This window comes from Neomonachus schauinslandi, chromosome 16 (genome assembly GCF_002201575.2).
Source record: "Neomonachus schauinslandi chromosome 16, ASM220157v2, whole genome shotgun sequence".
NCBI lineage: Eukaryota > Metazoa > Chordata > Mammalia > Carnivora > Phocidae > Neomonachus > Neomonachus schauinslandi.
The window spans coordinates 59,165,525-59,188,094 of record NC_058418.1 but is presented as its reverse complement, the minus strand read 5'-3'; the positions used below and the strand labels follow the sequence as shown (position 1 = coordinate 59,188,094).

At 48.9% G+C, this 22,570-nt stretch overlaps 1 protein-coding gene across 2 annotated transcripts in view; it reads left to right on the top strand.

Annotated features, from left to right (window-relative positions):
* FANCA (FA complementation group A) overlaps positions 1-22,570 on the top strand; it is a 58,367-nt gene that overhangs the window by 24,713 nt on the left and 11,084 nt on the right. For both annotated transcript variants that reach the window (XM_021705649.2, XM_044911394.1), the window contains 13 exons: positions 293-381; positions 1,496-1,556; positions 1,636-1,685; positions 8,606-8,682; positions 11,027-11,143; positions 12,225-12,361; positions 12,784-12,854; positions 13,261-13,357; positions 13,432-13,619; positions 15,070-15,166; positions 16,705-16,881; positions 18,135-18,208; positions 20,276-20,404. In XM_021705649.2, the coding sequence (XP_021561324.2) occupies positions 293-381; positions 1,496-1,556; positions 1,636-1,685; positions 8,606-8,682; positions 11,027-11,143; positions 12,225-12,361; positions 12,784-12,854; positions 13,261-13,357; positions 13,432-13,619; positions 15,070-15,166; positions 16,705-16,881; positions 18,135-18,208; positions 20,276-20,404 (1,364 nt within the window). The remainder of the gene's footprint in view (positions 1-292; positions 382-1,495; positions 1,557-1,635; positions 1,686-8,605; positions 8,683-11,026; positions 11,144-12,224; positions 12,362-12,783; positions 12,855-13,260; positions 13,358-13,431; positions 13,620-15,069; positions 15,167-16,704; positions 16,882-18,134; positions 18,209-20,275; positions 20,405-22,570) is intronic.

Genomic DNA, 22,570 nt, shown 5'->3' with positions numbered 1-22,570 from the left:
TCCTCAGAACGCTGCCTTCTCCTTGAGGGGAGCCAGGAGGGTGGCAGAGGCTCCCAGAGGTGTTGAAGGGTCCCCGGGGCGGCTCGTTGCCAGCAGTCGGTCCCTTTCCGTGGTCTTGCTGGCACTGGTTTGCCCGAACATCCCCTTGCTGTGCCGGCAGCGAGCACATGGCTGTCCACCTTGAAATGGCAGAGTTGTGGTGCCGAAGGGTGGGCTGATGGCACCCTTCCCTGCTCAGTGTCTATTCCTTCAAATCTTCTGTTCCTTCCCCATCCTCCCTGGATGGAGCCAGCCCCATGGCCAAGCGCACCAGGATGTGGAGAAGGCCATTGCAGTGTTCGAACACACGGGGAAGGTTCCTGTCGCCGTCATGGAGGCCAGGTAGGGTCATGCTTCTTGGAGTTGTCCCATCTGTCCTCAGACCCATGCGGAACAGGCTGGCTGTTGTGTGTGTGGGTGACCGAGGGTGGAGGTCCCAACACGAGTCCTGGAGTGAGGTGGTGCAGAGCTCTTGCTGTGAAGCTCGGTTTCTTGAGAAAAGTCAGGGGGTATTGTTGAGTAGAGCCCACAGAGAAGGACGAGAATGAGCCTATGGTTGGTTGGTTGGTTGATTTATTTTTAGTTTTAATGATTTTATTTATTTGAGAGCGAGAGAGAATGAGCAGGGAGGAGGAGCAGAGGGGGAGGGAGAAGCAGACTCCCTGCGGAGCAGGGAGCCTGATGTGGGGCTCGTTGACCTGAGCCAAAGGCAGACGCTTGACCGACTGAGCCATCCAGGCGTCCCAAGCCCATGGTTTAATAACGATTTTTTATTTTTTTTAAAGATTTTATTTATTTATTTGACAGAGAGAGACATAGTGAGAGAGGGAACACAAGCAGGGGAGGGGAGAGGGAGAAGCAGGCTTCCCGCAGAGCAGGGAGCCCGACGCGGGGCTCGATCCCAGGACATTGGGATCATGACCTGAGCCGAAGCCAGACGCTTAACGACTGAGCCACCCAGGCGCCCCAATAACGATTTTTTATTAATGCTTCATGGGTGACCAGTGTGGGGCCAGGACGGAATTGAATAGCAAAATTTTGTTGAATTTGGTGATCCCCAGACATCTGGAACTTTGGTTATTATCAGCGTGGGCAGCTTTTTGAAAGCATCGCTTCTCAGAAATGTGAACTGGCTCAAGGTCCCCGGATTTCTAGCTCAGCCCCAAGGAGAATACCCACAGCTGACCTGAAATGACTAACCCAGATCGCATGGCTGTGCCTCTGGCAGAGTGTCTTCCAGATCCTTGGGATGGAGGGTTGTTGCTTCCCCTTGCATGAAATGTCCCAAAAGAGTGAAAAAGAAGACTAAAAGCAGTAGTATGGGGGCACCTAGGTGGTGCCAGCCTATGAAATGCAGTGAGCTTCTGTGGGAATGGGTGTTTTCATAGTTGTCAGTAAGGTGTTCTAACGCTCCTGTCGTCTGTGACGCTTCTGAACCTGCTCTTCTGTGTTGCAGCATCTTCAGGAGACCTTACTACGTGTCTCACTTTCTCCCTGCCCTGCTCACACCTCGAGTGGTCAGTAGATGTGGTCACGGACCTGGGGCCCAGGTGGCAGAGAGTAGATGGCTCACTTGAATCCCGTCTTCCCCCACAGCTTCCGAGAACCCCTGATTCCAGAGTGGCCTTGATAGAGTCCCTGAGGAGGTACGCAAGGACACCTGTTTCCAGGAGGGTTTTTGACAAATGCAAAGAATTGTGGTGCTTTTGTAGAGAAATGTGTTTTATTTATGAAATTTTGGCTCAAAATTGGTAAAGATTTTATTTTATTATTATTTTTAAAGATTTTATTTATTCATTTGAGGTAGAGCACAAGCAGGGGGAGTGACAGAGGGAGAAGGAGAAGCAGTCTCTTCACTGAGCAAGGAGCCCAAAGTGGGGCTCAATCCCAGGACCCTGGGATCATGACCTGAGCCGAAGGCAGACGCTTAACCGTCTGAGCCATCCAGGCACCCCTCAAAATTGGTTAAGATTTTAAAAAGAAAATTAAATCTGAATATCATTTTTCGGTGAACTTTTAGGACTATCATTCTGGGAATTTAAGAAAGTCATGTTATTGGTCTGTAATCATTTTGAAAGGAAAATTTAAGCAAAGAAGGAAAAGAACAGGGAGACATGGAAGCCTCGCCCTATAACAGATTGGGGTAGACCCGGGACTTGCATAGAATATGGAGTCTCGGGCCCCCAGCTCACACTTGACTGGCTTCCCAAGCTTCTCCTTTCTGTAAATCCTGCTTCCTAGTGAAGCTCTTACAACATGATACCCATAAGAAGGTCGAAAAGAGAAAGAGCCTAGAAAGTAAAAGTACACTTTTTCATCTTAAAATAAGACCATTCTCTGGGATGCTTATTTTTATTTATTTATTCATTTATTTATTTATTTTTAAAGATTTTATTTGTTTATTTGACAGAGAGGTAGAGAGCATAAGTAGGCAGGGAGGCAGGCAGAGGGAGAGGGGGAAACAGGCTTCCCGCTGAGCAGTGAGCCTGATGTGGGGCTCGATCCCAGGACCCCAGGATCATGACCTGAGCAGAAAGCAGCCGCTTAACCAACTGAGCCACCCAGGTGCCCCTTTATTCATTTTTTATATAAAATATTCCAAAAGTACAGAGACCGATGTTAAAAGAACCCATATGCCCCACTCACATTAATGCTTTACTGCCTTTCCTTTTTTTTTTTTTTTTTTTTTCTTTAAAAAAAAAAAGTAGGGTATTTTTTAAACCCCTCTCGGGGCGCCTGGGTGGCTCAGTTGGTTAAGCATCTGCCTTTGGCTCAGGTTATGATCTCAGGGTCCTGGGATCCAGCCCTGCATTGGGCTCCCTGCTTGCTGGGGAGTCTGCTTCTCCCTCTCCCCACCCCCTGCTTGTGCTCTCTTTCGTGCTCTCGCTATCTCCCTCAAAAAAAACAAAACAAAAAACCCTTCTCAGTCCAGCTCCCTGACCCGCTTTCCTTTTTCCCTTTCTAAGGAAACCATTATCCCGAAGTTACTGTATAATCTTTTTTCTATTTTTATTTTATTTTGTTTTATTATTTTTTTTAGTGGGGGGAGGGGCAGAGGGAGAAGGACGCAGGGCTCGATCTCATGACCCTGAGATCATGACCAGAGCCGAAATCAAGAGTCGGATGCTTAACCGACTGAGCCACCCGGCTGCCCCTCTTTTTTCTATGTTTAGTTTTTCTATTACACGTGTTTACAGCTACAAAGGATGTATGTATCTGCGCGCACCACACTGTGTCATTCTGCAGCTGGATTTTCACTCATCGTGATACCCGTGTGCTCTGGGTCACTTACTTAACCACAGCATTGAATTCTGTTCTGCAGCTACGCTGCTGGACTGCATGGCCCCAGGGCCCCGTGGCCTGCAGAATGACTGCCTTGATTGATTTATCCACTCTGTAACAGAACTCTTACGTGAACTCCGATACGATGTTTTAGTAGCGCTTTGGTGAGCATCCTTGGATGAATCTCCATGAAAACTCAGAATCTTTAGTGGAATTTCCTTAATTTGATAGATTAATTTGTGGATAGTTGACTTTGTTACAACTTTTTCCTCCCATGAACACAGTATATCTATTTAAGCCTTTCAGTAGTAGATTTTTCTGTCTTGTAAATTTTTTGTTCAATATACTACTAGGTACTTAGATTTTGTTGCTGTGAAAAGCATATTACTTTTTTTGGTTCAACCCTGCTGAACTTACTTCTAGTAGCTGGTTAGTAGATTTTTTTTTTTTAGATAATCACATATCTATAAGAATAACAGTTTGTCTTTTCCTTTCTCATCTTTATACCTCTTCATTTTTGTCTTACATATTGGGTAGGCTTTTTAGTATAATATGAAATTGTAGGAATAAGAAGCTGTCTTGTTCCTGACTCAAATAGGAATGCTTCTAAAATTTTACCAATATTTTTATTAGCTGTAGTCTCCATATATTTTCATATGCTTTTTACGATATTAAGAAAGTTCCCTCTGTGTGAATTTGCTAAGGACTTTTAGCATGAATTAATGCTTTTGTTGCATCTCTTAAAATGGTTTTTTGCTGTTCTGTAATCTGTTATAGGATAGATTACATTGATTTTTTCACTGTCCTTGCATTCTGTATCATTTCCTACTTGGTAATGATTTTTTTATTACAGAGGCTGTTGTATTTGAATTAGTGATACTTTATTTAGGATTTTTGTATCTATGTCTCATACTTTTTCAGTCGTCTTGGCTGCTTTGACATCAAGGTTGTAGTACCTCATGAAATGAATTGGATGGCCTTCCCTCTTTCCTGTCTCCTAAAACAGTCCGTATAACATAGGGATTCTGTGTTCCTTTAAGTTTGGTAAAACTTGGCTATAAAATCGGGGCACCTGGGTGGCTCAGTCGGTTGGGTGTCTGCCTTCAGCTCAGGTCATGATCCCGGGGTCCTGGGATCGAGTCCCACGTCGGGCTCCCTGCTCAGCGGGAAGCCTGCTTCTCCCTCTCCCACTCCCCCTGCTTGTGTTCCTGCTCTCGCTATCTCTCTCTCTGTCAAATAAATAAATAAAATCTTAAAAAAACAGAAACAAAAACAAAAAAAACTTGGCTATAAAATCATCTGTTCCTGGTATCTATTTTGGAGGCAGGCTCTTGACAACTGATTCAGTTTCTTGAATGTTTATTGGTTTAATCAGGTTTTTTATTTCTCCTTGAGTTAGTTGTATGTTTCTAGAAAACCATGTGTTTCATCTAAATTTTCAATTTACTGACATAGCATTGTCAGTAAATCCTATATATATATTTTAAGTAGGCTCCATGCCCGATTTGGGGCTTGAATTCACAACGTTGAGATTAAGACCTGAGCTGAGATCAAGAGTCGGATGTTTAACTGACTGGGCAACCCAGGCGCCCCTCTTTTTTTTTTTTTTTTGTTATTCCTGCTAGTGTTAATTTTGCCCTTTCTTTGTGACTCTCTCTTGTTAAAGATTTGTCTGTTGTATTAATTTTATCACATAACTACTTTTTGGTATTACCATACCTGCTGATTTATTTTTTATCTTCTATTTCATTGCTTTTATTTATTTATTTTTTATTTTTTAATTTTATTTTTTTTAAGATCTTATTTATTTGACAGAGACACAGCAAGAGAGGGAACACAAGCAGGGGGAGTGGGAGAGGGAGAAGCAGGCTTCCCGTGGAGCAGGGAGCCCGATGCGGGGCTCGATCCCAGGACCCTGGGATCATGACCTGAACCAAAGGCAGTTGCTTAATGACTGAGCCACCCAGGTGCCCCCTTTTTATAGGTTCTTAAACTGGTTGTTTAACTCAGTGTTTTATAATCTTTATTGTGTTTTAATACAGGTATATCTTAATAAATTCTACCTCTGTTACTTTAATGCCTTCCAAAAGTTTCAGTATATAGTTCTTAGATTGTCATTTAGTTATAAAATTTTATTACTTGTGTTATGATTTTCATATAATTTTTAGTTGTAAATGAACTGAAAATTTTTCCAAACATATAGGTGTGGGGTCCCTGAGCTTTTATTTTTTTTTTTATTTTTTATTTTTTTTTAGATTTTATTTATTTATTTGAGAGACAGAGCACAAGAGGGGGGAGAGGGAGAAGCAGACTCCCTGCTGAGCAGGGAGCCCGATGCGGGACTCGATCCAGGGACTCCAGGATCATGACCTGAGCCGAAGGCAGTCGCTTAACCAACTGAGCCACCCAGGCGCCCTGTCCCTGAGCTTTTATTGTTGATTTCTAGTTACATTATTTTCAAAGAATATGATTAGCTTTTTATGAATTTTTATTAAATTGAGACTTTGTCATAGACTATATGCATGTTCAGCATTTGTAAACATTCCCTGAATATTCTTTAATTGGGAGGTGTAGGGTCTGTCTGTTACATTGGACTTGTTCTTGAGTTTCCTGTATCCTGACCAGTTTTCTGTCACTTTGGTTTATCGGTTTTTATGGATGTTGTTGTGGTTTTGTCATTTTCTCCTTGTAATTCTGTCAGATTTGTGTTTATGTATTTTGAAGCCTATTTTATCAGTTGTATACAAGTTTATGATTGTTAAAGCCTTCAAAATATAGCCTTCTTTCTGGATATTTTTCATTCATTATTATGTAATGTCTTTATTGGGCTTTATTTATTTATCAGGCTGTTAATGCCAGCTTTTTTTCCCTTTTTTATTTTTGGTATTTGCATGGTATGGCTTCCTCATTCGTTGACATTTATTTCTAGGCTTTAAAAGATTGTTTTTGGGGGTGCCTGGGTGGCTCAGTTAGTGAAGAGTCTGCCTTCAGCTCAGTTCATGGTCTCAGGGTCCTGGGATGGAGCCCCGTGTCAGGCTCCCTGCTCAGCGGGGAGTCTGTCTTCCCACCCCTGCCACACCCCACCTCCCCACCCCTGCTTGTTCTCCCTCCTCCCCTACTCATGCTCTCTCGCATGCTCTCTTTCTCAAATAAATAAATAAAACCTTTTAAAAATTGTTTTTGTCATAGTCAAATAAGGATGTAGATTAAAGTGTCAGCTCTATAAAGTTTATTAGGAGAAACAGCCATTCCCCCACCCCTCCCTGCCACTTCTTTTTCTCCAGAGGCAAGCATTTTCGACTCTTTTTTTTAAGATTTTATTTATTTGACAGAGAGATAACACAAGTAGGCAGAGTGGCAGGCGGAGTTAGAGGGAGAAGCGGGCTCCCCGCCGAGCAGGGAGCCCGATGCGGGGCTCGATCCCAGGACCCCGGGATCGTGATCTGAGCCGAAGGCAGCTGCTTAACCGACTGAGCCACCCAGGCGCCCCACATTTTCAACTCTTAACTGATTTTTTATATTTATCTCTATATTTTTTCTTTTCTTTCTTTCTTTCTTTTTTTTTTGGACAGCTTATTCAGCACTCACATTTGGTAGGTAGCTTTGTGGGGTATAGAAATCTGGGTTGGAAATACTTTCCTCGAATTTTTTAAAGTATTGCTCCATTGATGTCTAGCTTCTAGGGTTGATGTTGAGATACTATGTTTCTGATTCTTTGCATGTGACCTGTGTTTTACTCTCTGGAGACTTGCAGTATCTTTGTTGTTGTTCCCTGTGTTCTGAAATTTTACAGCTGTGTATTTTGGTGTGCGTCTAATTTCATTTCTTGGTTAGGCAGAAGGTGGGCCTTTTAATCTGGAAATTCATGTCCTTCAGTACTAAGAAATTTTCTCAGATATTTTAAAATCTTTTGTTAATGAAAAATTTAAGACAGAAAATAGAATAGTATTTATGTGGCACTCACATGCCCCTGCCCCCCCCACCACTCTGGGTTTATTTGGAAGCAAACCCCAGGCCCAGACGATGATATCAGTAGCTTGTTTCATGCAGGTCTCCTTTCCCGTGTGGCTTCTTCCTGCAGCTCCCACTTCCCAGACATTGGATCGCCAGGATTGTCTTCCGACTTGTTCTCTGTCACATTTTGCATATCTGGTTTTTTGGGTGTTATTTTCTCCTCTTTCAGGGGGATTTCTTCCAGTTTATCTGCCCGACCCTTCTGTCACTGTCTTAGCTCTCTGAGGATGAGTGGTGTCTGAAATGTTCTTTTCTGTGGATTGCTCCATTTCCTCAGATTTGCTCTTTCTTTTTCTTTGCATTGGTTTCTAATCCTGAAGCTCATGGTTTTCCAGTCCCCGGGTGCATGGTGTGCTCCCCTCTGTGGGCCGCCCTCTGCCTCGCTGCGGCCTGCAGTGGGACTCCCGCCCTGGGGCCCATCCATCTCCTTCCTTTCCCTGGCCATCGTTTGGGTTTGCAGCACCGTGGGGCGGGCTGCCCTCCTGCCTCACTGCTCATTTTGAGACTTTGTGTCCTGTAGGCCACGCGACTGCACGTGTCCCATACCTGGGCTGCCACTCGGTGGTTCCTGCTCCTCTGAACGTCCTTATCACAGGACTTTGTTCTATAATTCTGTGTATTTTTAATGACATAAATTGGGTGTTTTTCTCAGTATTACTCATTAAAAGTAGTTACAAGGTCATTAAAAAAATTTGGAAATTACTCAAACTTTAATGAGAGAAGTAAAAATCATTTATAATCTCACTATCCTTTTTTTTTTTTTTTTTTTTTTTTAAAGATTTTATTTATTTATTTGAGAGAGAGAGAATGAGAGACAGAGAGCATGAGAGGGAGGAGGGTCAGAGGGAGAGCAGACTCCCCGCCGAACAGGGAGCCCGATGCGGGACTCGATCCCGGGACTCCAGGATCATGACCTGAGCCGAAGGCAGTCTCCCAACCAACTGAGCCACCCAGGCGCCCTATAATCTCACTATCCTAAGGCAACCACATTGGCAGATAGTTGTATATGACAAGTTATGAACAGTAAGGACCATTTGAGTGCTCACTTCGGCAGCACATATACTAAAAAAAAAAAAAAAATTGGAACGAGTAAGGACCATTTGATTCATGTAATGGTTTCTTTTTTTTTTCTAAAAACAGGGTCATACTATAAGGTATGGATAATAGACTATATCATGTATTTTTGTTTTATGATAGTTTTTGGAATTGTGAGCTTGAGAACTAATCTGAGTCATAACTGACTTGGTTTTCATGTTTTCTCCTGACCCAGGGCAGATAAAATTCCCCCGTCTCTGTATTCCACCTACTGCCAAGCCTGCTCCACTGCGGAAGAGAAGAAACCAGAACGTAAGGTTAATGGGTCTGTCTGTCCCCAGGACGGGTACCCTTCTGCCTCCCTGGTCAGGCTCGGTCTGGCTCAGTCAGGACGGACCCCCCAGCCCAGAGGCCCTGGAAAGGTACCTGACGGGCATCTCCCTGACGTGCTGCCCGAGGCTGTGATGTGCCTCTGCTTGCCTGTCCTGATTCGGGCGACCTGTCAGACGAGGCTGCCAGGCTTGAGGCCTGCAGTGTTGATTCTGAAGTGGGGTGTCATGGGGGGTCTGCTCCTTGGGACGGTTGAGTTCGTCTGTAGTGGGTTGGGGATTGCTCAGCTAATGGGGATCAGTGCTATAGACCTAGGTCCGACCTGCGACAGTGTGCGTGAGACAGCAGTGCTTAGAGCCCCTGGGCAGCCTTGCTGGCATGTTCCCACCTATCCCATTGTCTCTGCCAACAGGGCGGTGGTGGGAGGCCCATCCAGAGGAGGGCCTGGGTCCTTAGCAGTGTCACGTGGTTTCAATCCTTTGACCTTTCCAGGGCCAGCTGGGCTGAATGAGGCTGTGTTTTCTAGTTCTGTCTCCCAAAACCCTTCCTTTTTTACATGCTTGGATGATTTCTCACAGCCACAGAGACTGAGAAAACTTGGGTGGGCAAAGAATGAAGGTCCCAGGTCTCACTCACACTTGTTTTTACCATTATTGAAACAACTCACCTCCGTGCTGGGGATGCCAGGGAGGCTGTAGGACTGTGTCCAGTATGTGAGAGGCATGCTCCTCCCTACCCAGCCCCCTGGCCCTGCCCTGGGGGCCTTGAGAATGTTTTCTGTACTTGATCTGGCAGAGCTTATACAAGAAGCCTTACAATTTCTAGTTTTATCATGGTCTACCTTGTAAGGCTCACTGCATGTACCCATTTCTTCTCCAGTGGCCCCAGAACTTGAACTTGTTTTGCTTTTAAAGCATGTAGTGTACCTTTTTTTTTTTTTTTTAAGATTTTATTTATTTATTTGAGAGAAAGCACAAGAGCATGAGCAGAGGGAGGGGCAGAGGCAGAGGGAGAAGCAGGCTCCCCGCTGAGCAGGGAGCCCGATGTGGGGCTCGATCCCAGGACCCTCGGGTCATGGCGCTTAACCGACTGAGCCCCCCAGGCCCCTTTGCCTTCCTTTTTATAATGAAAATGGTATTTTGGGCATGCCTGGCTGGCTCAGTCAGGGGAGCATGCGAATCTTGATCTCAGGATTGTGAGTTCCAACTCCCAAGTTGGGTATAGAGCTTAACGTTAAAAAAGGAAAAAAGAAGAAAGAAACAAAAATTGTGTTTGAAGAAAATTTTTTTTTAAGAGAGTGCGAGCACATGTGCAAACAGGGAGGGGCAGAGGGAGAGAAAGAATCTTTTTTTTTTTTTAGATTTTATTTATTTATTTGACAGAGAGAGACACAGCGAGAGAGGGAACACAAGCAGGGGGAGTGGGAGAGGGAGAAGCAGGCTTCCCGCCGAGCAGGGAGCCCGACGCGGGGCTCGATCCCAGGACCGTGGGACCATGACCTGAGCCGAAGGCAGACGCTTGACGACTGAGCCACCCAGGCGCCCCTTATTTTATTTTTGTAAAGATTTTATTTATTTATTTCACATAGACACAATGAGAGAGGGAACACAAGCAGGGGGAGTGGAGGAGGGAGAAGCAGGCTTCCCGCCGAGCAGGGAGCCCGACGCAGGGCTCGATCCCAGGACCGTGGGACCATGACCTGAGCCGAAGGCAGACGCTTGACGACTGAGCCACCCAGGCGCCCTGAGAGAAAGAATCTTAAGCAGGCTCCACATCCAGTGTGGAACCCAACATGGGGCTTGATCTCACGACCCTGAGATCATGATCTGAGCCGAAATCAAAAGTTGGATGCCTAACCAGCTGAGCCACCCAGGCGCCTCAAGAAACATTTTTCTTTTACAAATTTGTGATCAGATCTAATCTTTTTTCGTAAATCTATGAAATATATCTTGAGAACTGGTAATCATCTGTTGTATACTAATTCTTAGCTTTTTTCTTTATATCTTATTTTTTTTTAACATCCTGTTAAAAGAACAGTATGACAATGTTACTTACAAGTTTGAGAAGTGGAATAAATTGTCACCCATCCACAATCGTGTGTCCCCACCCAGACCCCCTCACCATGCTTCTGGTTCTTTTTCTTTACATACGTGTTTTTCACTTTTATGGCATGTTGTGCATAGAACCATGTTTTTCCTTAAACATTTATAAACACGTTTCTGATACGACGATCAGTGCCCAGCAGCGCGGCACCTCGTCTGGGGCCTCTGTCTGCCCTTCTCACGGAGGAGCCACGTGCAGTTGTGTGTGTCCTGTCCTCTCCCAGGTGCAGCCCCAGGGATGAAGGCGGAAGCCGGGGGCTGTGCAGAAGAACCGCTGGGACCGCTCGCCGCTGCCCTGAGAGAGCTCAGAGCCGCCATGACAGACCCCTCTCAGTATGACGGTGAGGGCCTGGCTGTGGGCAGGGCGGTCTGCAGCGGGTGCCCGTGGGCTGAGTGGGCATCCAGCCGCGCCCGAGCTCAGGGTGCTGGACGGGTCCATCGTCAGGCCGTCCCAGAGCCTTAGCAGAGATGAACACTCTGCGGTTTGACACCCCAGCAGGCCAGGTGGTGGAGAGGGGCGAGCCGGCGTTCCTCGGCTGTGCTGGTTGACAGGCGGAGACGCAGGCCCTTGGCCTCTGCTTCTGTACGACCCGTCCCTGTCACCCGGCGCGTCGGCGGCGCTCATTGGTGGAGGGAGAGCATGGACGGTTCACGTCATGTAGTGGTGCACGGCGGTCCATGAAATGAAACACTAACTTCTCCTACTCAAGAGATTGTTGTTGGGAAAAATGCAGAATCTGAAGTAAATCGTATTTTTATCCAGGAAGTGTAATAGGTTTATATATATTATGAATCCATTGTACTCAAGCCAGGACAGGACGCCCTGTGAGAGCCTCCCAGAGGAGGTGCTGATAACGCCCTTAGTGCCCCTGCTCCTGGCGCACAGGGTCCCAGGGCCCGTGGCCTCTCAGAGCTGCGCTCCTGCGAGTTGGGCGTGTGGGGACGGCGAGGCTGGGGCGGAACCCCGGGGCTTCAGCAGGATTGCCGACGCGTCAGGTCGGCCTCGTCCCTAGCAGCAGATTGCCGTTTCCAGCGGGCACGGTTGGCCCGTTTGTCCCCTGGCCTCTGGCGCCGAGGCTGACGGTGGGACGTGGAGCCTCGGGCAGAATGTGCATAAATGAGGTCTGTGGTGGGGAAGGAACACATGAACCCCTCAGAGAACCCGTCGAAAGGCCGTGGACGGCCCCTGTCCCCGTTCTGCCCCACCTCGTGCCCGCGCACCGTCTCAGCAGCGCCACCTGCCGTGTGGGAAAAGCAGTTTGCACCGCATGGCTGCTGGGTGTGCGCGGCCCCGGCCTTTAGTGGCAGGTGTGGCCCCCGGAATGGGGGCTGGGCTGCTCCTGCAGAGCCGGCTCCCGGGTGCGGTCGGGGGTGGGCGTCAGCGGCTTTCCTGGGCAGCTCGCCGTGTTTCTCCATTTGCAGTTCTTTCCGCTCACATGGCAGTTGTCTCTGAACGGCTCAGCTCCGCCCTGGGCCTGGGCGAGGAGGACGGCAGCTTGGAGGTATCGCAGGCCCAGCTCAGCATCATGGCTCCACACCTGGAGCACCAGGAACAGGAGGTGAGTGCAGGCTGTCGAGCAGGGATGGGCTGCAGACAGTGCTCGGTGCACAGTTCTCCCCAGGAAACCAGACCTCCAGGAGCTGGGCATGCTAGGCCCAGGGTCAGCCGGCCCCGGCCTCTTTGTGTACAGACTCTTTAAATGTCTAAAGAGCGTGCAGCAGATGCTCTTTGTGGCCCCAAAGCCTAAAACTGTTCACTCTCTGGGGCTGTATAGACGAGGTGTGCTGACCCTGTTCCCTGTTGCGAAGGTTCGTGGCTGGGACTGTGCGACTGTGCGACTGCTGGCCCGCCGTCCTTCAGGATTTGGGAGTGGGGTTCGGCTGCCGGTCAGCGTGATTGTTTCCTCAGAGGCGTAAACAGTCCGGCTCATGCACCTTGCTCTCTGGGACTCTGTGCCCTCAGTGACCATTTATCTCTCAGATCGCAGACCTCCTGTTGACGTCTTTCTGTCAGAACCTGATCGCAGCCTCCAGCTTCGCCCCACCAGACAGGTAGGGGCTGGTGATTCTCACTGGGTGGTGTGGAGCTGTGTGTGGGGTGGCCTGGGTGCTCCGAGCAGGCCTCCCTGGTGGAGGGGAGTTCCTCCCTGTCTCCCCTGACGAGGACGGGGAGCAAGGCTGCCATCCCTAGTCCAGCTCTGATCCTGGGTCCTGGGTCCTGCCTTCTGCCTTCTGTACCGGTTGGGGGTCCCAGGCGGGGTGGAGGGGCCGTGCTGACTTTTATCAGGTGCAGACACGTCAGAGGTTAAGCATCACCACGGGAGGCCCCGCTATTGGGGGAACAGCCCGGTTCTTTCTGAGGCCTCCTGGGCGTGAGTGCTCATGCAGCAGAGCCCGTGGGAGGGCCGTGCAGGGCCAGGACTGGCCGGACTGCTGGTCTCGGCGGCTCTGTCTGCAGGCAGGGCCCCTGGGCTGCTCGCTTCGTGACAGCCATGTGTGGACGCAGGCTCCTCCCTGTTGTGCTCACCCGGTTCTGCCAACTACTCCGTCACCAGGTAGGGCTGCCGCCGCCTCCGTCTGGGAGTGGGCTCCGCCCTCCTTGCTGGAGAGTCACCGTCTCCCGTTTCAGGGCCCAAGCCTGAGTGCCTCCCACGTGCTGGGCCTGGCTGCCCTGGTCGTCCACCTGGGCGAGTCCAGGTCTGCGCTCCCAGAGGTGCACGTGGGTTTTCCTGCCCCTGCCAAGAGCCTCCCCATCCCAGAGTTCTTCAGTAGCCTCCTGACGTTTGGAACCGCCGAGACCTCGCTCTTCTGCCTGAAGTGAGCTGCCCCTCCCGCCTCTCCCCTCTCCACAAAGTAGCACATTCTCATCACATAAAACTGGCCAACACACACGCTCCGTAGGTGATCACTCCTTAACATTTGGTATATGTCTCTCCAGAGTCTTTTATGTCGTGTGTATTTGTGTGTATTTCTTAGTTTACAGAAATGAGATCATACTACCTTAAAAGCTGCCTTTTAAGACATTAACAGTAGACCGTAGCCATCCTTCCATGTTGTTCAGCCATCTTCGTTTGGGGCGGGCGTTACTGGGCTTTGTCTTGGGGGCGCCTGGCATCCGGTTGGACCCGTCCCTCTGGCTGGGTTGCTGGGCTTCCCTGTGGTGAGTAGCTGTTTCTGTGGGGTAAGTTCCTGCACATGGAGTTGCCCAGGCCAAAGCAACTCATCTGCAGGGGTTTTGAGACCCATCATTCTAGAAGTTTGTGCTAGTATCCACCCCCACGCTTCCCTTATACACCACTGTGGGTCAGACCCATTCCAGGAACCAAATCCCTGCCCTTCTGTGTGGGGGCATCTGGCAAGTTGATAGCGTGGTGCATGTGGGGTGATAGGTGCTGGGAGAGGTGGGCTGGTGTCAGTGAGCGTGGCCGCCCACCCCAGGGAGGGCAGGGATGGGTCCCCACGTGCTGAGGGCGGGGCCCTGGGAGGCTAGACTTACTCGGTCCCGGGGTGAATGGACGGAGGGTCAGGGAGGAAGCCAGGAGGCTCCAGTGGGTTGTTTGTTGGGACTGGGATTGCGGTTCATGGACAGAACTGACGGAAAGGCATAAGGAATTAGAGTGCGGAGAGACATGAACTAGAATGCCTGCCTTGGACCCCTGAGCCCTCCACAGTGGGAGGCAGAGCCGTCCAGCCTCTTACAGGCTTTTGGCAACACCAAGAGCCCCCACTGGCAGTCAGTCCTGAAGGTGCCCTGGTCCCCCTTCCTTCCCTGGCACCTTCCTGACTTCCCCTGGGCCCCGGGGTCGGTCTCTTCGACACTTGGCAACCCGGGCAAGGGCCTCCCCTAAGGCTGAGTTTAAAATTGGGCCTGCTTGTGCCTGGTTCCGCAGACTTCTTTCAGGAAGGAGCAGTGAACGGGTGATGGTACGTCAGAAGCACTCCCAGCCACATCTGACTTGATTGCTTTTGTTCTGGCCGTGACTCTACGTGCGGCGAGAGCAAGCCCATACTCGCACAGTCTGACTGTTGCGGGGTTTTCTGGGTCTGGGCCTTCAGTGTGGACGGAGCTCAGACCCGTGGGTGTGACACGGGAGTCGGGTCCCGAGGGCTCGGGAGCCGGTCCGGCCCAGAGCTGAGGCCAAGACTAACCCCTCTGGACATCTGGTTTAGAATGCAGTCAGATCCCTTTTGTGAAATTCACACTTATATTTATTTCATCCCGTATGTTGCATGCATCACATTTCTACATTCTGTTTTCTGCTTTCAGATTTTGTACAGCGGTGATTTCTTACTTTTTGTGTAAGTCTTCTTCCTTCTCGCAAGATATTTTGTACAGCTGCTTACCTCCAGCCCTCATGAAAAAGGTAGGTCTGTCACTTCCCTTTCTCCATTCTGTGAATCTCCAGTTTCATGCAGGTTTCTAGCGAAGGTCCAGTTGTCTGCTCTCTCCCTGCCCACATCTCTGCATACTGTGCTCCCGGTGTATCGGACTGTCTCCTGGGAGCTGCCTCAGCTGTCTGCTGGGGCTGAAACTGCCTTTTTCTTCTGTTCTCAGACTTAAGATGAAGGGGGGCTGCAAGATGACAAAGGCTACAAATGTTCCTCCTTTTTTTAATAAAGAAGCAGATACTGATTTTTGTAAAGTTGGTATATTAAAAGATAAATATTCATGAAAAGTATCTTTCTATTTAAAAAAGAATTCTGATGTTCTCAGAAGACTTATCTCATCTATTGAATGTTGTATTTATTTACAGGACCAGAGAAATTTAAAGATCTTACTTATTTTAGAGAGAGAGAGAGAGAGAGAGAGAGCAAGAGTTGGGGGAGGGGCAGAGGGAGAGAGAGAACCTCAAGCCGACTCTGAACTGAGCACGGGGCCCCATGTGGGGCTTGATCTCACAACCCTGAGATCATGACCTGAGTCATGATCAGGTCAAGAGTTGGATGCTTGGGGTGCCTGGGTGGCTCAATTGTTAAGTGTCTGCCTTCGGCTCAGGTCATGACCCCAGGGTCCTGGGATCGAGCCCCGCATTGGGCTCCCTGCTCCGCGGGAAGCCGCTTCTCCCTCTCCCACTCCCCCTGCTTGTGTTCCCTCTTTCACTGTGTCTCTCTCTCCATCAAATAAATAAATAAAATCTTTAAAAAAAAAAAAAGAGTTGGATGCTTAACTGACTGAGCCACCCAGGCGCCCCAAGACCAGAGAAATTTAAAGATGTGTGTCAGAAACCTTCGGTGGCAAAAGTGAACTTGGAGTGAGAACGGAAACCAGTGTTATTCCTTTGGTGGAGTTTTAAGGAACATCTTGTGAAGTTGAACCGCAGATCTGAGTTCCAGGCTCCACATTAGAATCCACTGAGAAGCCCTGGTCCTGCCCGCGGGTTAAGCGCCGTCGGGACACCCGTGTGCTCCCGTCATTGGTGTTGAGGAGCTTAGTCCCAGGGGCCCACAGTTTGAAGCATGGAACAGAGATTAGGAGAGGCGGCCCAGACAAGTTTCCGGTCCCACCTTGCCAAATTCTGAGGGGGGTCCCAGTGCCCCCCCCTGGTCCCCCCGAGCAGCTCCTAATGGCAAACGTACATGAACTCATGGACGTTCTTGTGCTTATCCAGTTGGCACCCTCCTAGAGTGGGAAGACCAGTGCCAGCAATGGGCTGGGAAGACCGCCGGCCGCCGTGGTGGGGGACCATTTAGAGCCAGCAGTTCTGCCTCTGGGGGTTGCGCCCCGGGAGACAGACGTGTGCCAAGATTGGCAGACTGGGCTGGTCACTGGGACGCCGTCGGCAGCTGAATGCAGGGCGCCCAGCGTGCCCCATGAGGGGTTCGCCGGGTCACTCCAGGTGTCCACAGGGTCTCCACGCTGCCCTGCCCTGCAGCACACAGCCAGTTTACCGTCTCTCTCCAGTTCCAGTTCGTTACACTCAGACTGTTCTCAGAAGCCCGGGAACCCCCCTCTCAGGAGCACCCAGCCAGCCTTCCCTGGAGACTCCTGTGCCTGCCGACTGCTGACTGGCAGCGAGCCGCCCTGTGTCTGTGGAAACAGAGAACCTTCCAGGAACTGTTGAAGCAGAAAGAATTTCACGTAGGTCCCACTGCCCCTTTTCCTGCTTCTCGCCTCGTCCTAACGCACAGGGTTTTGCGGGTAGCTGTGGAGTTTCCTGAGGACGTGGTGGGCAGGCAGGCGGGCCTGACGCTGGAGCGGCGCAGAAGTGGCTTGGGCGGAAGTCGTTGCTGGTCCCACTGCAGAGTCACACGTAATTTCTTAAGACAGAAAGATCATGTCAACCCTGCCCAGTTTCCCGAGCACTAACGTTTTAAGGGTGAATATAAATGTATCTGGAACATACCTGCCAGGCTGCAATTTGGGGTCGCACTTCTCTGAGCATAGTCCCGGGGAGCCTTGGCCTGCTTCAGCCAACATGCCTGTGTTACTAGTCTGCTACCTTTTCATAACTTTTCGTTTACTCACCTGGATGTTGGTCTGCTTATTTTGGTCCTTAGAGAAAAAATTCTCAGTTGTTTTATTATATATTCAGTTCTTTCTTTAATTGTATCAGTTACCCCAGAGCAGGTGTGACCGTGTTTGCTGAGCATAGTAAGTGATGCTGGTGCTCTAGGGAACGCTCGCCGCCCACACGCAGCTTGGCGGGTGTCTCAGCGGGCCGCCGCCCTCGGCGTTTGGGTGATCGTGGACGTGCTGCTCTTGGGTTCCCATGCGTTTGTCCCCGAGCAAGGGACTGCTCTGTATTGCCAGGCTTTGGTATTTACAGACAGGGAGCGCGCTGCACACGTGTTTGGGATGTGCTCTTACACAGTGTGAGGTTTGAGGTTAGTCCGTGTTGATGAGTGAAACTGTTCCAAGAATTGTAAAATAAGAAATACGCTACCATGAGTATTTGAAGCATGTTATTACATCAAGTTTATTCTTCCGTTACTTTGCCCAAATCCACCGAACTAGAAAACGATTTCTTTCCTGGTGTTGTTGTGCAGTAACCTGAGCGGTTTGCAGAGGCCACAGGTCAACTGTTCAAAACCAGGCAGTGTGCTAGAGAATTCAATTTCAGAGTACCAGTTTGAACAGTTTTGGTGAGCTTCATGTTCAGAGTTAGATTAAGCAATATCTGAGTTCCCCGTCAGGGCTTGGTGCCAGGACCTCAGTCTGACGGCGGGAAGCGGCGTGAGCATAGGGACCAGCGTAGGCCCAGCTGCCCTCCTGTGAGGCTTCCAGCCGTGACGTCCGCGGTCGCGGAGCGGTGACAGCAGACTGTTTCCGAGCTGACTTGTGGTCTCTGTGTCCCGTCCGCACTGTCTGTTCATGTCATCCTTTTCTCTCAGTTAACTTACAGAGACTGGTTACAGCTGGAACTAGAAATTCAACCTGAGCTTGATTCTCTTTCACATACGGAAAGGTAAGTGTTGAAAGGGTTCTGCCTTGGGGCGCATCTGACTCTTGATTTTGGCTCAGGTCACGATCTCAGGGTCCTGGGACCGAGCCGTGTCGGGCTCCGTGCTCAGTGGGGAGTCGGCTTCTCCCTCTGATCCTTCTCCCCGCACCCCACCCCCCCACTGTGCACACGCACTCTCTCAAATAAGTAAAATCTTAAAAGGGGGGGGGGTCTGCCTTTCAAAATGCTGTCAGGTTTTCTGCATCAGTCTTGAAGTCTGAGTCTTCTCATTATATCCTCAATGTTCAGTTTAACATATAACCTATGAGCACAGTTTCATGCATTCATTCCTTAAATCAAGAAACATTTATTGAGTTCCTCCTGTTTGCCAAGCACTTCTAGAATTTTTTTTTTTAAGATTTTATTTATTCATTTGAGACACAGAGATATAGAGAGAGAGAGAGAGAGAAAGCATGAGCAGGGAGAGGCAGAGGGAGAGGGAGAAGCAGACTCCTCACTGAGCCAGGAGCCCGATGTGGGGCTCGATCCCAGAACCCTGGGATCATGACCTGAGCTGAAGGCAGATGCTTAACCATCTGAGCCACCCAGGCGCCCCTTCTAGAATGTTCTTGAAAGTGGGGGTGCATTGTGATAAGACAAGCCTGCCCTTATGGCACCTCTGTGCAGACAGGGGCACTAGGCGGTGCCCTTCCCCCCTGATGCCGCTGACTGGGCACTGTTGCCAAGCAAGTGCACACACGTGTACGCCTCAGTGGGCCTGGGGAGAAGCTGGTGGACAGCTAAGACGGATCAGGACCCCGGACAGGGCTGTGAGAACGGGTCCCAGGGTGGGGATGGCAGGGGCAGCAAGTGTGCTTCTCCTGGGTGGGAGAGGAGCGGGGAAGGCCGGGTGTGGTAAGGGGCTGCCGTGGAGTCCTGACCATCCGGGGTCCTGCTGAAGGAGCCTGAGACGGCTCTCAGCTGGGGCGGCCAGCCTGCGTCGGTCTTGCGCGTGGGAAGAGCACAATGGCAAGCAGAGGGCTGGTGGGTGCTGCAGGCAGTGCTGGCCCTGAGTTGGTGGCATGAGGAGCAGGTAAATCAAGGTCTGAGCTCCTGTGGGTCCCAGGGCCAACTCTTCAGACCAGGGGGAGGTGAGATGTGCTGTTCTGGGCATGAGAGTGGGGTGCTGACCTCTGCACCCTGGGTGTGGGGGTGCAGAGGTCAGGGAGGAAAATGTGCTGTAGATAAAATGGAGCTGGTAGGGCACAGGGGCCCCGGGGGCATCCGAGGGCAGGGATCAGCGTGAGCCACCCTGAGCCACTATCCCTGCGTGGTCAGAGATGTGTCTCATGCGCATGGGATGCTGTCTCATGGCGTCAGGTAATAGAAGGAGCAAGTAGAAATAAGAAAGTCGGAACTGTGGAAAGAATAACTGCTTTTCCAACAAGAGAGAGGTTTGCTTGCTCCTCAGGGCTGTGCCCAGCCACCTGTGAGTGCTTTCTGCATGGGTTTGCGTGTCCTAGGGTCTCCCCTCCCTTCCCTCCTCCTCCTCTATTTCCACTAGGAAAAGAAGGAATTCATTTTCTAGTGTGAGGAACTGTAATAAGGATTTTTTACACCCAGGTCACAGGATGTTGAAGCTGTGCTTAGACCTTTTCTTTCTTAATTCTACAAGTAACGCTGCAATACATTCTGTCCCGGCTTCAGATGGTATGGGTAAAGCACCAGCCCTTTCTCACCCGTTCCTTGCCCATTCGTGGGTATGTGGAAGCGTCTTACTTGGGTTTGGCTCTTTCTGTAGAAATAGACTAGTGTCAGTGGTTCTCTGGCTGAGGCTTTCACTGGGTACATCCTCAAGACCTTTCCTGTGAGCACCTGCAGAGCCTGGTCCAGATCTGGACACCTTCGCTGGTAGACGCTGGGATGATGGCCCCTGAGGGGGTCTTGATTGTGGCAGAGGGCGTTCCTGTCCCCAACCCCTCAGATTTAACCCCCCGCTGTTGTGCCCCTGGCTGTGGGCTCGCTTTTCGGCCACAGGAGGCACGGGTTTGCAGCCTTTCTGAGCACAGACCTTGGTATTTGCTGTTGCAGGTGGGACTTCCACCAGTGGGCGATCCATGAGCACTTCCTCCCCAAGCCCTCTGCTGCAGGGGGCTGCGATGGGCAGCTGCAGACAGCGTGCACGGTTCTCGTCGACGTGCTGATAGACTTCTGCCAAAGGTTAGGAATGCTGATGCCAAAGGGCGTCATACTCTTAATTTTGGTAGTTCTAAGAATGTGTTTTTTATTTCTCTCAGTCTACTTTGTGTTATACAAAGCACAGTTGAACATATCCTGATAGCAAGTCTGAGTCTATCTGAAGTAAAGGTAAGTTTTCAGAATCCGTTTTCTTCATGTATAGATTTGCCAGTGGCAATGACTTGTCTTTCTGCTTTGTCACCTGGCACCTGGGTCATTAAGTGTAAAGGGTGGGACAGGTAGGCCAGCAGGTGGCAAGCGTCGCAGGTGCCTGAAACATGGACGTGGGCTGGCTGCCAAGGGGGCAGAATTCCATAGCATGCAGGCTGTGTTGGGTTTGCGTTCCTGCTCAGCTAGTCTCGATTAGTCTTTGTCCTTCTGATTGTTGTGTCAAGATGGCGAGTAAAATCAATTCCATTTTCCACATTTTAGGTGACAAATATTAAATCACAGAAAACAAATCTTGTTATCCTGTAAGAAACACAGTCCATGCAAATGGTTACTGAAGACACAAGGACAGGTGCCTTTATGTTTCCCACTGTCCCTCTGTTCTCCACAAGGATCTGTAAACACATCACCTCGTTAGCAAAACTCTTACAAGTCACACTACATTGCAATACAACTAATAGCACTGGAGTTTTTCCTAGTGGTGCTGAGTGGCTGGGAACAACACCTATAGTACCAGGTAGCTGAAGTTGGGGCCAGTTCTCTTGTCCTTCATTTTTCTCTTGGGAGGGAGAAACGAGTGTGTGTGCACAGAGTGAAATCAGTGAGTGTCTGTGCATTCTTTCCATGCCCCCCTCACCCTGGAATCCCCTTTCTGTCTAAGCCTTTGTCAATCCTAGTACATTTCATATAAATGGAATCACACAAGCATGTGGTCCTTTGTGTGTGGCTCACTCAGGACAACGTTTTCAAGATTAGTCTACATAATAGCATCTATCTGAACTTCATTTCTTTATTACTGAGTAGTATTCCATTGAAGGATGGACCACATTTTGTTTATTCATGGTGGACATTTGGGTTTTCACTTATTGACTGAATAATTCTGTACAATTCTGTGTACAGACTTTTCTGTGGTCCTGTGTTTTCATTTTTCTTGGGCATATGGCTATGCGTGGATTGCTGTGTCATATCTTTTTTTTTTCTTTCAATTGGCATTTTTAAAAAATTAATATACAATGTATTATTTGTTTCAGGGGTACAGGTCTGTGATTCATCAGTCTGTTGTGTCGTATCTAAACTTTTTTTAGGAACTGCCAGACTGTTTTCCAAAACTGCACCATTTTACATTGTCACCAACAGTATCAGGGTTCCAGTTTCTCCACATTATCACGAACATAGTTATTGTTATCTTTTGATAATACCCATTCTAATGGATATGAAATGGTATATTTCATTATGGTTTTGATTTGTTTTTCTCTGGTGGCTAATGATGTTGAGAATCTTTTCATTTGCTTGTTGACAATTTGTGTATCTTCTTTGAGAAATGTCACATCCTTTGCCCATTTTAAGATTGGGTTTTTTTTACTGAGTTTTAAGAGTTCATGGGGTGCGGGCGCCTGGGTGGCTCAGTCGTTAAGCGGCTGCCTTCGGCTCAGGTCATGTTTTCAGGGTCCTGGTATCGCTCCCTGCTCAGCGGGAAGCCTGCTTCTCCTTCTCCCCCTGCTTGTGTTCCCACTCTCGCTGTCTCTCTCTGTCAAATAAATAAATAAAATCTTAAAAAAAAAAAAAGTTCTTTCTGTATTCTGGATACCAGATCCTTATCAGATAGGAGATGATGCAGATATTTTCTCCCATTCTAGGAGTCATCTTTTCATTTCTTCCCTTGATGGAGTCCTTTGATGCACAAAAGTGTTATATTTTGATGAAGTCTAGTTTATTTTTAGTTTTAGCTCTTAATTTAGGTCTTTGATGCATTTGATTTAATTTTTATGGAATAAGTTACGGATCCACCTTTACTGTTTTGCATGTGGACATCCAGTTGTCCTAGCACGTTTTGTTAAAGACACTGTCCTTCCCCATTAAATGGTCTTGGCACCCTTGCCAAAAATCAGTTAACCATACCTGTTAAGGTTTATTTCTGGACTCTTTATTCACTTTGGTGTATATATCTTTTTTTTTTTTTTTTTTAAGATTTTATTTATT